Genomic DNA, 12,770 nt, shown 5'->3' with positions numbered 1-12,770 from the left:
CCCTACATACTATAAGAGCTGCCCTTCCCTGGGGCAGGGCAGGGACCTAGCAAGACAAGCCAAACTGTCCAAGCCTTATCTAGGTCACCTTGAAGCAAGATAAGCAGGGCTTCAGCTGTATTTCCTTGAACACAGAATAAAAGGACAGGGATGAGATTAAGTAGCAGGGAAAAATTAATTGCTCCCCTCCCCTAAGGCCTCCCATAAATGCTATTACAGCACTTATAACTATCTTACTGTTTATTTTCATGCCTGTCTCCCTCTGATAGTGAGCAACTTGTAGTCAGGGATCTTTTCATGTTAACACAAGAAAAATGTGAATACATTTTCTGTGTTAAATAAAAATAAAAACATTATAGAGAAGCCTGGGGTCCTCTTTGACCCTCTTTTTGTTTAGCATCCCCAATCCCAGTCCTCTCCTGGGGAGTAACCTTACTTAGCAGGATAGTGTAGGTATTTTTCTATGTATTTCACCAAATGAGTGTCATACACATATGTAGCTTACACAAGTTCAATTTCAGCCCAAACAGAACAAAACAAATAAAACTCTGAGAGAGACATTGTAATTTAACTAGTACCATTCCACACACTGAGTCAATGGCCTGGAGAAGTGTGGGATGAATGACAGAATCCCTCAGTTAAACTCAGGTCCCTCAGCTGTCCTGGTGCTTCTCATAGTGTGACCATTTCACCACCCTTGGGGATGATTTTAAATATTTTCAAAGGTATTTCTGATAATACTTGATTTTTGCCTTAGACATTAACTTTTGGACCCAATCCCTATAAGAGTTGTACTACATACACCCACTCGGGCTCAGTGACACACCATGATGCCCAGTGCAAGATCTGAAATACATCCATAAAGTTAATTCCTCTGTCGGGACCCACAAAATGGAGGCAACCCAGTGCCCTCCCACACACACACACACACACAAATCTAAACCTAAGTCAGCAGCACTTACGGGAAATGCCTCACTGTCAAGGAAGCCTAACACCAATCTCAGTCCTCCAGCTCAGCTTTAGCTGGTTTACCTGACCCTAGAAAATAGGGCCTCCTAGCCAGTCATGCCCTGTTTCGTGTTGCCACTTCTAATGCAAAACTTGCTCTTGCCCAAAATCCCTGGGAAGAGCAGTCCACTGCTGGAGAGGCCCTGTACTTCCCCAGTCCATGGACTGCTTTCCCTTGAATAAAGGGCATCACACTAAATTGTTTTAGTTTTGTCATTTGACTCTAGGATGAATGCTCTGTAATTTTTTAGGACAGAGGAAAGGAAAGAAGGAACGATCTGGGAGTGGTGGTACCTTACGAAAGAAGAAAATCCTGGCTACAGATTATTCTGAGTAATGGTATTTCTGACTTTGCCAAGATGATATCCAGAGGGAACCACCACTCTGCTTATGTGTAATGTGAGTCTTAAACAGTGGCCATTTGGGGGCTACCTTTCAGAGCAGCAAGTGTGGGCTTTCTGTTTTGAACATGACGTCATGCTAATAGGGCCTCCATCAGCAGGAAATACCAATGACCCCTGTCCACATGAACTCCGTGATTCCAGAATCTGACTTCAGCCAGATGTACTTTTATTTATTTATTTTTAAATTTATTTAATTAATTTATTTTTGGCTGCGTTGGGTCTTTGCTGCTGCACGTGGGCTTTCTCTAGTTGTGGTGAGTGGGGGCTACTCTTTGTTGCGGGCTCTAGGCACGAGGGCTTCCATAGTTGTGACACATGGGCTCAGTAGTTGTGGCTCGCAAGCTCTAGAGCGCAGGCTCAGTAGTTGTGGTGCACGGGCTTAGTTGCTCCGCAGCATGTGGGATCTTCCTGGACCAGGGCTTGAACCCATGTCCCCTGCATTGGCAGGTGGATTCTTAACTACTGCGCCACCAGGGAAGCCCAGCCAGATGTACTTTTAAACGGAACCAGTTTGGCTATATTTTCTCTCAAAACCAGGGGCACTTTGGGCCTTACTCTCCTCACTACATTCTCGGGGATCTGGTCTCCTGGCAGGTACTTGGGGTTTTTAGGGTCCTGGTTGATGATTGCTATCAAATCTCTCCTACCCACCAGCTCCTCCTTAACCCAGAGTTTCACTTTACTATCAAATTTATTGTTTTTTGGATACTCGGGACAATGATTCCTGCAATGGGGAATTCCTTGCAAAGGAGAAGAAAAGTGGGTGGCTGATTCTTACAACGTTAAAGATTGTCCCAGAAAAAAAATAAATAAAATGGTCATCCCGGAGTTGGCACAGCCAGCTCAGAATTGCCAGATAATTTCCCATCAGATCTGGCCTTCCACAGGAAACAGCTGCATTAAGGGAACATCCTAGCTCCTGCCCAGCTGTTCCGGAGCGTGGGGCAGAGCAGAACTGAAAGCATGTAGCTAAGTACTCATTGTGTAAGCCTTTTAGCCCAGCGAAGGTATCAAAACCAGAGTTGTTCATCCCTTCTGAGCAGGATAGAAAATGGGGATTAGAAGGGCTGCTAGAAATAATCTAATCCAGACATGTCATTTTAGATTTTTTTTTCAATCCATTCAATTTACAAATGAGGAATTTGAGGCTCCAAAAGGGGAAGTGTCTGGTTCAAGATCACACGTTTGCATTATTGGCAGAGGGGAAATGAGAACTCAAGTCTTCTGACTTCTAATTCAGTGTTCATTCCTCAACACTGAGCTTTGGAAGCACTGGGTGAAACAAAATTAAACTTCATTCTTTATCCCCAGACATCTGAGCCTTTAATATGCTAATAAAGTCTTCAGACTTTCCCAAACTTTTTTGACTGGATTACTGTTTTAATACAGTGTCTATTTACATTCTCCAAAAAAGGATTAGAGGATTCCTCATAACAATTTAGGAAATGCTACCTATGCCATGCCATTATTGCTAAGTGCTACACCAAATAATTATTCACACATAATCCCTATGATCAACATTATGCAGCATTGATGCTGAAACACAGGATAATCAACCCGTGGCAAACATCACCCATCACTCTAAAGCTCAGCCGTGAGCTCTGCATCTCAAAATGCATAAGTGTGTATGTTGGGGGAGGGGGAATGTGGGCAAGACCAGGGCTAATGGTCAGCTCTTCGCCGAGGTGCAGTCCTTCCAGCATATGGGATTTAGGGCTGGTCAGCCTCCATTCAACATGCATTGGTTGCGCTTCTGAGACGTGTCCTAGATCCTTGCCCTCAAGGAGATCACAGTCAAGTAGGGGAGCCAGCACATAAAGGAGAACTGTGATGATGTAATGACAGGGACATGTACAAGACAAAGTTAAAGGTACTGAGGAGAGAGAGTGAAAAGTTAGGCCTGGAGAAGGGGTTCAGGGGCAGTGGCTAGAAAACTTCCCAGAGGGGTCTTTCCACTGGGTGTTAAAGGCCAAGTAGAATTCACTAGATGGCTGGATGGGGCGAGGCAAAGACGACGTACAAATGCAGAGAGGGGAGAAACACCATGGGTTTGGGGGCAGCTAGGTAGCTGAGTATTGCTGGTGAAAGGGGGGGCGTCACAGGGATATCTGGCAGGGAGCTGAGTATGAAGAGCCTTCTGCACTGTGCTGAGGTGTTTGGACTTCACCTGTGCATAACTGAAGGCGTTAGCCCAGTCTCTCTCCGTAAATACCGAGCATTCTGTGACTATGCGGAGAGTCAGCTACCTCCTCAGGTCAGACTAAGATTCCAAACTGCCTTGTGAACAGATGGCGTTGTGAGTGTGGAGCTTCCGAGAGAGACGCTGGCTGGGGCTGAGTTTCACAATACCCTCTTCTACCACGTACAGTTTTAAAATGGAAGCTACCCGCAACTTAGAGAAGCTACACTGTTCGAGAATTGTTGAAGAATTTAGAGTCAAAGCTATCCTTATAGCTCTTTTTGTGGTTAAGATAACTTAGACTCTGAGAAGTGAGGTGATACAGCCAAAGGTATCCGCAGTAGAACCAGGATGAGGACCTGTGTGTCCTGCACCCAAGACCAGGGCTTTTTTTTTTTTTTAATTGCAGTTAAGTTATCCAAACCAAGAGGAGTTTATCATCAAGCTTGTTCCCATACATTTAGTCAACATCATTTATTCACTCTCTTCTGTAAATTTGGTTTTAGAGACGGAGGACTCATGGATGACAAAAACCTGGTACCTGTGCTGGAGGAGCCCAAGTCAAAGGTGAGGATATTAGGCCATGGGAGGCCCTGGTGGCTCTGGGGACTGACAGCATGCTGAGTGAAACAGGACGGTCCTTACATAGCTAGCTTCGGATGATCATTGTGTGAATATAGGCTCCAGGTTGCCTCTATAGAGAGAAGCCAGAAATCTAGATTTTTGAGTAAAATGTTCTGATTTTTAAAACACGGTAAGGGCCAAACAAGCTAGATCTGCAAGTGAGTTTGATCTATGGCTGCCATTTTGTGATTCCTGTTCTAGGCAATTGTTTTATATATATATGCACACACATATATACACGCACACACATATACACACACACACACACACACACATATATAAAGGATCTTCCAGTGGGCTTGTTAAAAATACAGAATTCTTGGCTATATTCCAATATTTGGAATCAATAGGCCTGGGTTGGGACCCTTTAATCTCCACTCAGCAGAAACACTTCTGATGCAGGTGGTCCACAGACCACACTTTGGGAAACCCTGATCTGGCTGTTGTGTTTCCCACTTAGAAGCTTTCATCTCATCCTCTTAATCTTGGGTCCCAGAGGATTCATGCCGCTGATTTGACCGTGCTGCGGTTCAGTTAGGAAACGCTGTTGTGGAGGCCAAGCCGTATACATTCGGTTCATGTCGGTAATGACAAGCATCCCATGCAAGCTCAAAGAAGGAACAGCGGAGACAGACACAGGAAAAGGGCAGAGGTGTATAGGTAGTTTGTAGGAGGATGGAGGCAGAGAGAAAGCCCGGGTGGGAGGGGAGGGGTCGAAGTTAACTGCTTCATCACAACAATTCACTGCGGGTGTGGGCTTCAGAAGAGTCACCCGCTGTTACACACTGACTCTAATCTCTGTCCCTAGCTCTCCAATTGCTTATCTGGCTAGATACTTGATCTGCTAAGAGATGGCCCAGGAGCCTCCCAGAGGAGAAATGATTCTCCGGGTTGCAGCAACACCCTCCCTCCCAGTAGACTATCTGATTTAAACTTTCACCTAAGAGTAACTGTTGGGGGCCATTTTAATTTAACTTTTAAATTAATTAATTTATTTTGGCTGCACCCGCGCGGCATGCAGGATCTTAGTTCCCCAACCAGGGATCGAACCCGTGCCCCCTGCAGTGGAAGTGTGGAGTTTTAACCACTGGACCGCCAGGGAAGTCCCTGGGGCCATTTCTGGATTCTCAGCAGGGGACAGGCTTCTTCACAGAGCATAAGTTTCAAGGGGAAGAGTATAGGTCATTGGAAAAGCAAAACTACAGGGACAGCCTTGACCTGGCCCCTGCTTACCATGCCAGCCCCATCTCCACACCTACACTAGTCTAGCAATCCCCACATTTGTGGATCTCACACTTAATGCTGTTTCTCATCTCCATGCTTTTGCTTGTGTTGCCCCCCTCCCAATGCCTGGGATGCAGTCTGTCCCTTTTTAACCCTCCTTCACCAGTTCAGTGCTTACTGTTTCATCATCTAAGACCCTCGTGACTACCAGGCTGGTCAAGTTCCGCTATCTGTGCTCCTGTGATGCCCTTTCCATACAGTTATCACTCCTTTACTACATTTGATTATATAATCCATTTGGAGATCCATCTTTGTCTTTGGACTGGGAGCTCTTGAGTGCAGGGCTACTTCTTATTCATTTCAGTATTTCTAGAGTTTATTCCAGTGCCTGGCAACAAGCAGGGGCTCAACAAACATTTACTGAATAAATGAGGTTTAACCACTCGGGAACTATGCAATAGTAGCAAATCACTTAACCTTCTGGAGTCTAAGATTTTATCTGTACAGTAAGGTAATGATACCTCCCCCCCAAAGCTGTTAAGAGAATTAAGTGAGATAATGTACATAAAAGCATTTAGCATAGCACCTGGCTAAGAGGACGTGACCAATAATATTTTTTAAGCTAAACGAAGATTGAAGAAGTCATCTGTTCCAGCTTCTTGCTTTCATTAAGTCAGTCTCCTCATGCTGCAGGATCTAAATACCATTTTAGTTTAAAGGAAGAAGAAGGTAACCACGTGCCTCCTTCTGGGGATACACACTAGATTGGGTTTCAGAGAACAACACTCGGAAGGGCAAGTTTTCCAGAGTGCACTCTGCCTGGGTCACACCTAAGTAGATGAGCAGGGTTTGCATATGAAACCAAGTCAAATACTCCTTTTACCCAGACTCTCATGAAACAATAAACACTCCAGACTTCCACTACTCTTTAAATCAGGAAGGAAAAATGAAGCAGAATCAATGGTCCCAGGCTGACTATGTTCCAAAGATAGGATGTTACTTCTAAACTCTAACCCATCAGTCCTTCTTACTTCCCACACTTAAGATAATATCCATTTGCCTTTGAAATTGGGAGTGGAGGAAGAGTGAGTAGACATAGTGGAGAGGAAGATAAATTGGCTGGATAAACTGGCTGTTGTTTCATTGTAGTGACTGAAGTAAAATAAAATCAACATATCTTGTTTGTATCATTTTTACACTTAAATTTGCCCTTGAAATAAGGGTGGAAGCTATAGAAGGTCTTAACATATGGACGTATGAGCCTCCCCAAGTCTCATTTAAGACTAGAAGTTTGCCTTTTTTAAGGCAAACAGAAGGAAGCTGCCCAAATCCAGAGTGCAGAGGACCTATCCTCAGGGTGCAAGTCTTTGGACAGCTTGATTCAATCTAGTTCAACGCATATTTACTGCCTACTTTGGGCCAGGCACTGTGCTAAGAGCTGGGGAGACAGATACCGATAAGATGTGGCACCTGCCCTAAAGGAGCTCCCAGGCTGGGGCCCCCTTCCTAAATGATGTCCAGGTCTATCAGTGGATGTGCCGAGTGGGAATGACATATGCCATCTCCCCTCCTGTGCCTACACTCATTCCCATTCAGCTCCAATGCAGTCTCAGAATTGTTCTCAACATAGCACATCTGACTGACCACCTGGCCAGGAGTTGAATCTATCCCTACAGCTGGTAAAGTATGTGCTTTGGAAACAGGCAACTCTAAATTCAAACCCCAGCTCCAGCACATACTAATTGTGTGGTCTTGGGAAAATTCCTTACCATTCCTTGAGCTTCAATTTTCTCATCTGTAGAATGGGAAAGGCTTCACAACAACACTGTGAGTTGGCACTATTACTGTCCCCATTTTAAAGATGAGAAAACTGAGGCACAGATAGGGTACAAAACTTGCAGAAGAGCAAAAATAGAAAGAAGGAGAGCCAGAATTCAAAGCCAGAGGTCTATTTCAGATCCTGTTCTGGTAGCTGCTGGGCTACTCTCCTCTTAGGCTGGTCAAATACTCTCTAGGTGCCAAGAAGCACAGAACTGCCAGACTCGGATGAAATATTCAGTAGAGGGTTTATTAAGGGCAATATTCCATTGGCTGAGACATTAGCTCTGGTTGGAGACAGTTTCTTTTGTCTTCAAGTAAAAAAGGCTATGGTGGAGAGGCCTGCTGGATTTGCAAATATAAAGGCTCACGTCATATTTAAACTATGTGGCAGAGTCTGACTCTTGAAAACAACTCACCTGATAACAGAAATATGAGAGTCAGAGATCACTTGACACAGTAGTTCAAGCCCATCTGACTAAAAAATGTGCCTCTGGGGAACATTGTTAAAGTCACCACCCATTTCTAAGAGGATTCCACGGTGATCAAGGTGCAAGTTTAAAAGTAAAAAAGAAAATAAGGCAAAACTTAACTCAGGACTGAGCCATATTAAGTGGGCTGATATTTGTAGACCTCTAGAACAGTGCCTGGCACCTAGTAAACATGAAGTGTTTTGTAAATAAATGAAATACAAACGTGGGCGTGGAGGAAGACCTAGTCAAAAGCACCCATGCTTGGGTGGCAATTGATCTTTTTTTTCACACCCTTCCCCCACTGACCTTAGAAAAAATCTTTTCACTTCTGAACCTCAGTTTTCTTGCTTGTTAAATGAAATTATAACAATTACAAATTCAACGGACTTGTAAGAACCAAATGAGACCAGTGAGATATAAGGATGAAAATATGTCATTTGTAAATCATAAAGCAACATACAAATGTCATTATTATTACTATTATTGAAGGACTAGAATGAGGTTCTGAGAGAGTCACATTTCTGGTGCTGGTGCCCAGGATTTTCTGCCCTTCTCCCCAGCCCCCTCCCTGGCACAGCCCAACCCCTAGCTGAGGGCCCAGCCAAGTAGGGAGTAGGGGAGAGCTGTGTCCCTGGCACCCGGGGCCGTAACACAGCGTGCCCTCTCTCCTTCTCTTGCAGAGCCAAGGACGTACAGAGTTATTGGGAGTAGCTGCATCTTGTGCGCCAGGTCAGCAACATTCAGCGTTAGACAGACTTTTGTGGACTGCCCTGAGAACCCAGTGACCCAGGGTAACCTCATTCCTGGGGGCCCTGGCATTGTGAGTTTTAAATGACTGGCTTTGTAATTACACTTCACAATCCATAACCTATTCCAGAAGAGGGGACTGCTTATGCAGAACCAAATCGAACTGCTTGAACTATGGTGTGTCCATCAGAAAAAAGTACAAAACCATGGCATTACCATAAACTGTGAGAATTACCGCACAGAAAATTCCCTTTTCTTTCTCTCTCGCTCTCTTTTTTTTTTTTTTTTTTCCATTTTCTTTTACTGTTCGGGAGAGAACCATAGTTACCTATTGATTTGTCTCTAAGGTTAAATCAAGGGGAAAAAAGAAAGTGACTCCTCAGGAATATGTGAAAGACAACAACTCCATGGATGCCATGTGTAGGATTTAGCTACCACGAAGGGCAAAAAGCAATATAAAGCCACCAAGGAAAGATGCAACTGCAAGGTAATAATAAGGAGGAAGTCTGATATGGCCCATGAATTTAAGAGGGAAGCAGAAACCCCCAGGCTGATGGCAACTCTTTGTAAATACAGCTTTTAAGCTACTTTCCAGTACGCCATCAATAGCAGAGGTCAATGATTTCTGTCTAGAAATATTTAGACAGGTTTCTTTACCTGAAATAATGTGAGAAGGTAATTAACATCAGATGTTATTTCATTTACACTCCCTAAAACTCCAGCAGGTAAGTATTAATAACCCACTTTTAATAGGTTAGAGAACTGATTCCTAGGGATGGTGTGTAGTTTGCCCAAGGTCATACAACTGTAAAATGGTAGAGCTCTGGCTAAAGAATTGTCTGCCTTTAGTCAGTGGTCTTTCAATCACGCCATGTTGTCTCCACCGTGTAGCCCTATGATAGAGATGCACTACCAAACTGGCAAACGGTAGACAGGAAGAGGATCAGTCTGGAAAGTAAAATTTGGTTCTCATACATATAGTAGGGAGTTCAGTCCACCTTGGTATAATGCCTTTAGCTATCTGACAACTGATGGGTATTTTATCTGGGAGATGCTGTTCTATCTGGTTCACTTATTCATAGAAGAATCATTTGTTTATTCAACATACATTTGTTGTACCAAGCATTTTTCTAGGCAGTAGGGATAGAAAGATAAGAAATAGTGCTATGCTCCATAACTTACATGTATGTTATATATATTCTTTTCTGTGTATCAATAATTATGGAAAAAATGAACCCACTTGCCCTGTGGAACTTCCTTTCCAGTGAGGCTGTAGAGGACCAATTGTTAAGTGCACTATAAGTGCTGTACTACAGTGCTGTACTACAGGCATGGGGCGCTTTGAGAGGTCAGTGCTTTCGTCAGTGTCAGCAATTATTCCTAAGGCAAATTCACACACATGCAAATAAGGCATCTTGGGGAATTCATTTTAACCATGTTTGGAATACTTTCAGACTTCAAAATTGTTTTGGCAACAGGTTTAGACAATAAAGACCCCTAGGGAATTCCCTGGAGGTCCAATGGTTAGGACTCCTCACTTTCACTGCTGAGGGTACGGGTTCAATCCTAGTCTGGGAACTAAGATCCTGCAAGCCTCAAGGCGTGGCCAAAAAAAAAAAAAAAAAAAAAGACCCCCATACCTGTGCTGTCCTGGCACAAAAAACCAAACGAGTGGTGTAGGCTAAGTTTGGCTCAAATCCTAAGATGATTCTGATCTTCCCAAAGACATAGTGTATCCCAGCTAAGTCCCCAGATGTGTTCCAAGTGTCACAGAAGATTTTGTGTAGCTAAGGATCACAAATGAGCTTTCTTATTGTCGGAGTGTTTGAGGCTGAGAATGAACACTTTGCATGGGACCTCTCTTCCCCAGCCCAATACTTTTATATATGTGAACATGATTTAAATAATTGGGTATAGCCTAAAACAAACGCCAGGAATTAATAGATATAAGCACTAGAAGAATCATACACTTGTTCATTCATTAATGTATTCATTCATTCAATATTTAGCATCCAACAGGGCCTGTGCTTCAGTGGGGAATATGAGATGAACACACCTCTCAGCTCCCAAGAGCACGCACTCTAGAGGGGCAGGCGAAGCGTGAACACAGACACTTTGTGCAGAGCGAGCCAAGAGCCCACAGTGGCTGTTGGAACAGGTGGGCTTTTTTTTCTGAGAGTAGAGCAGGACGTTATGTTAGAATTTGGTTTTGGAGAAGGAGGAGGAAGGTACTAAAAGCAGAGAGCAGAGGGACTTCCCTGGTGGCGCAGTGGTTGAGAATCCGCCTGCCAAGGCAGCGGACATGGGTTAGAGCCCTGGTCCGGGAAGATCCCACATGCTGCAGAGCAACTAAGCCCGTGCGCCACAACTACTGAAGTCCGCGCGCCTAGAGCCTGTGCTCCGCAACAAGAGAAGCCACCGCAATGAGAAGCACACGCACCGCAACGAAGAGTGGCCCCTGCTCACCACAACTAGAGAAAGCCCACGCACAGCAACGAAGACCCAATGCAGCCAAAAAAATAAATACATAAAATAAATAAATTTATTTAAAAAAAAAGAGAGAGCAAGAGTAAGTGCAAAGCCATGTAGCTGTGAAAGAAACTGATGGGTTCAGGGATGGCGACAAGTCACATGTGGTAGGAAAAGCAGAGCACAGGCACAGGAGCCGAGGCTGCAGAGGAGAGCAGGGACAGATCATGAGGGCTCTTACACTGAGGAGCTCAGAATGTGATGGGTAGACAAAGAGGCACAAACTGTAAGAAACGTTTAAGCCCAGGAGTGCCACAGTCATATTTGCATTTTAATAGATCACTGAAGAAGCAATGAGAACGATTACAAAGGGCGAGAACAAAGGTAGGGGACCACTTAGAAGGCTACAGCAGTGACTTGACACAAGTAATATGAAAGCATTTTCATTCTCAGAAATTTAAATGATACAGAAGCTCTTCCAGGAACAACACATTATCCTACTAATGGATACTTAGGCTGTTTCTAATTTTCTTATTATAAACTATGAACATGCTTATACAGACAGTTGTTCAATAAATTGCTTATGAAAAACACTGTGTCTTTAAAAAGCTAGATAACCATCATCTTGTCATGGCTAAATTGATTCTTCCAGGAGTTAAGGGATGTATAAAATGGTAAGGTAACTCTTTAAGATTACTTCAGGACTGAGACCAGGATTATGGAGAACAATACTCAGTCCATCAGAATCCAGTTTGATGTAGGGAAGAACTCTCACAGCTCTGGTTCTGGTCTGAATGTTTGTGTCTTCCTCAAATTCATATGTTTAAATCCTGACCCCCAGTGTGATGATATTAGGAGGCTGGGCCTTTGGGAGGTGATTAGGTCTTGAGGATGGAGCCCTCATGAATGGGATTAGTGTCCTTATAAAAGGGACTGCAGAGCTCTCTTGCCCTTTCCACCATGTGAGGGCACAGCAAGAAAAAAGCTGGCGTCTATGAACCAGGAAGAGAGCTCTCACCAGACACTGAATCTTGGACTTCCAGCCTCTAGAACTGTGAGAAATAAATGTTCGTTGTTTAAGCCACCCGGTCTATGGTATTTTTGTCATAGCAGTCCAGACAGACTAAGACAGCTCTCATGGACGTGCTTGGGAAGCAAAGGTGAACAGGATGAAAATGTGATTTATTTTTCCTCTGAGGCCTGGACCTAAAGAAGAAGCTGGTGACAAAGGGGAGAAATTGGGCTGAATGGAAGAGCCTTTTCAGAGCTCACACATGAAGCTGATGGACCAGGCAGCACCCAGGAGGTAGTGTCCCACTGGGTCCTGGAAGGTCATTTGGACATTTGAGGCTTAAAACAAGTACTCTCCACTTTTCCCTCTCTGTGGCAACTGTCTTCCTAGTGGCTTCTTGTTAACACTCGAAACAACTGAAACCCTTCCAAGGTCTGGGTCAGGTTTGTTTGAGGTCACATCTTCCTCAGTTTCTGTACCTGACAGATTGGTGTTAATTCTTTGCTGAAAGCCCTGCAGGGATCAAGATTTCCCAGTATCTTCCCTGTAGACTCATCTCAGGGTCTCCCATACTTTCATAGTCAGGGAGACACCCTATGTCTCCCACCTAAAGCCGAGCTCAGGGTTCTTTGTTCAGATTTTAGAAACAAGGATGAGGACAGGAGGTCAGTTGTGATATTAGAGTTACGGCATTACAGGAGGCTGGAACTCAAGATGGGCAGAGAAGCTTTTGAGCACTGCTCTAGGCTAAACTGTCTGAAGCTCTGAGTATGTGCAGATTTAATAATGGTTAGTTCTTTAAATAGTCATAT

General features: G+C 44.0%; 1 protein-coding gene across 5 annotated transcripts in view; it reads left to right on the top strand.

Moving 5' to 3' along the window:
- LMLN (leishmanolysin like peptidase) overlaps nt 1-12,770 on the top strand; it is a 135,645-nt gene that overhangs the window by 111,274 nt on the left and 11,601 nt on the right. For 3 of the 5 annotated variants that reach the window (XM_082392335.1, XM_082392334.1, XM_082392330.1), the window contains one exon: nt 4,098-4,158. In XM_082392335.1, the coding sequence (XP_082248461.1) occupies nt 4,098-4,158 (61 nt within the window). Of the gene's footprint in view, nt 1-4,097; nt 4,159-8,410; nt 8,541-10,486; nt 10,668-12,770 lie in introns of those variants that run through there. The other 2 variants (XM_082392331.1, XM_082392333.1) reach the window with 2 other exon arrangements.

The sequence above is a fragment of the Balaenoptera borealis genome (assembly GCF_965194805.1).
Source record: "Balaenoptera borealis genome assembly, chromosome: 5".
NCBI classification, from domain to species: domain Eukaryota; kingdom Metazoa; phylum Chordata; class Mammalia; order Artiodactyla; family Balaenopteridae; genus Balaenoptera; species Balaenoptera borealis.
This window is presented reverse-complemented; position numbering and strand designations above follow the sequence as displayed.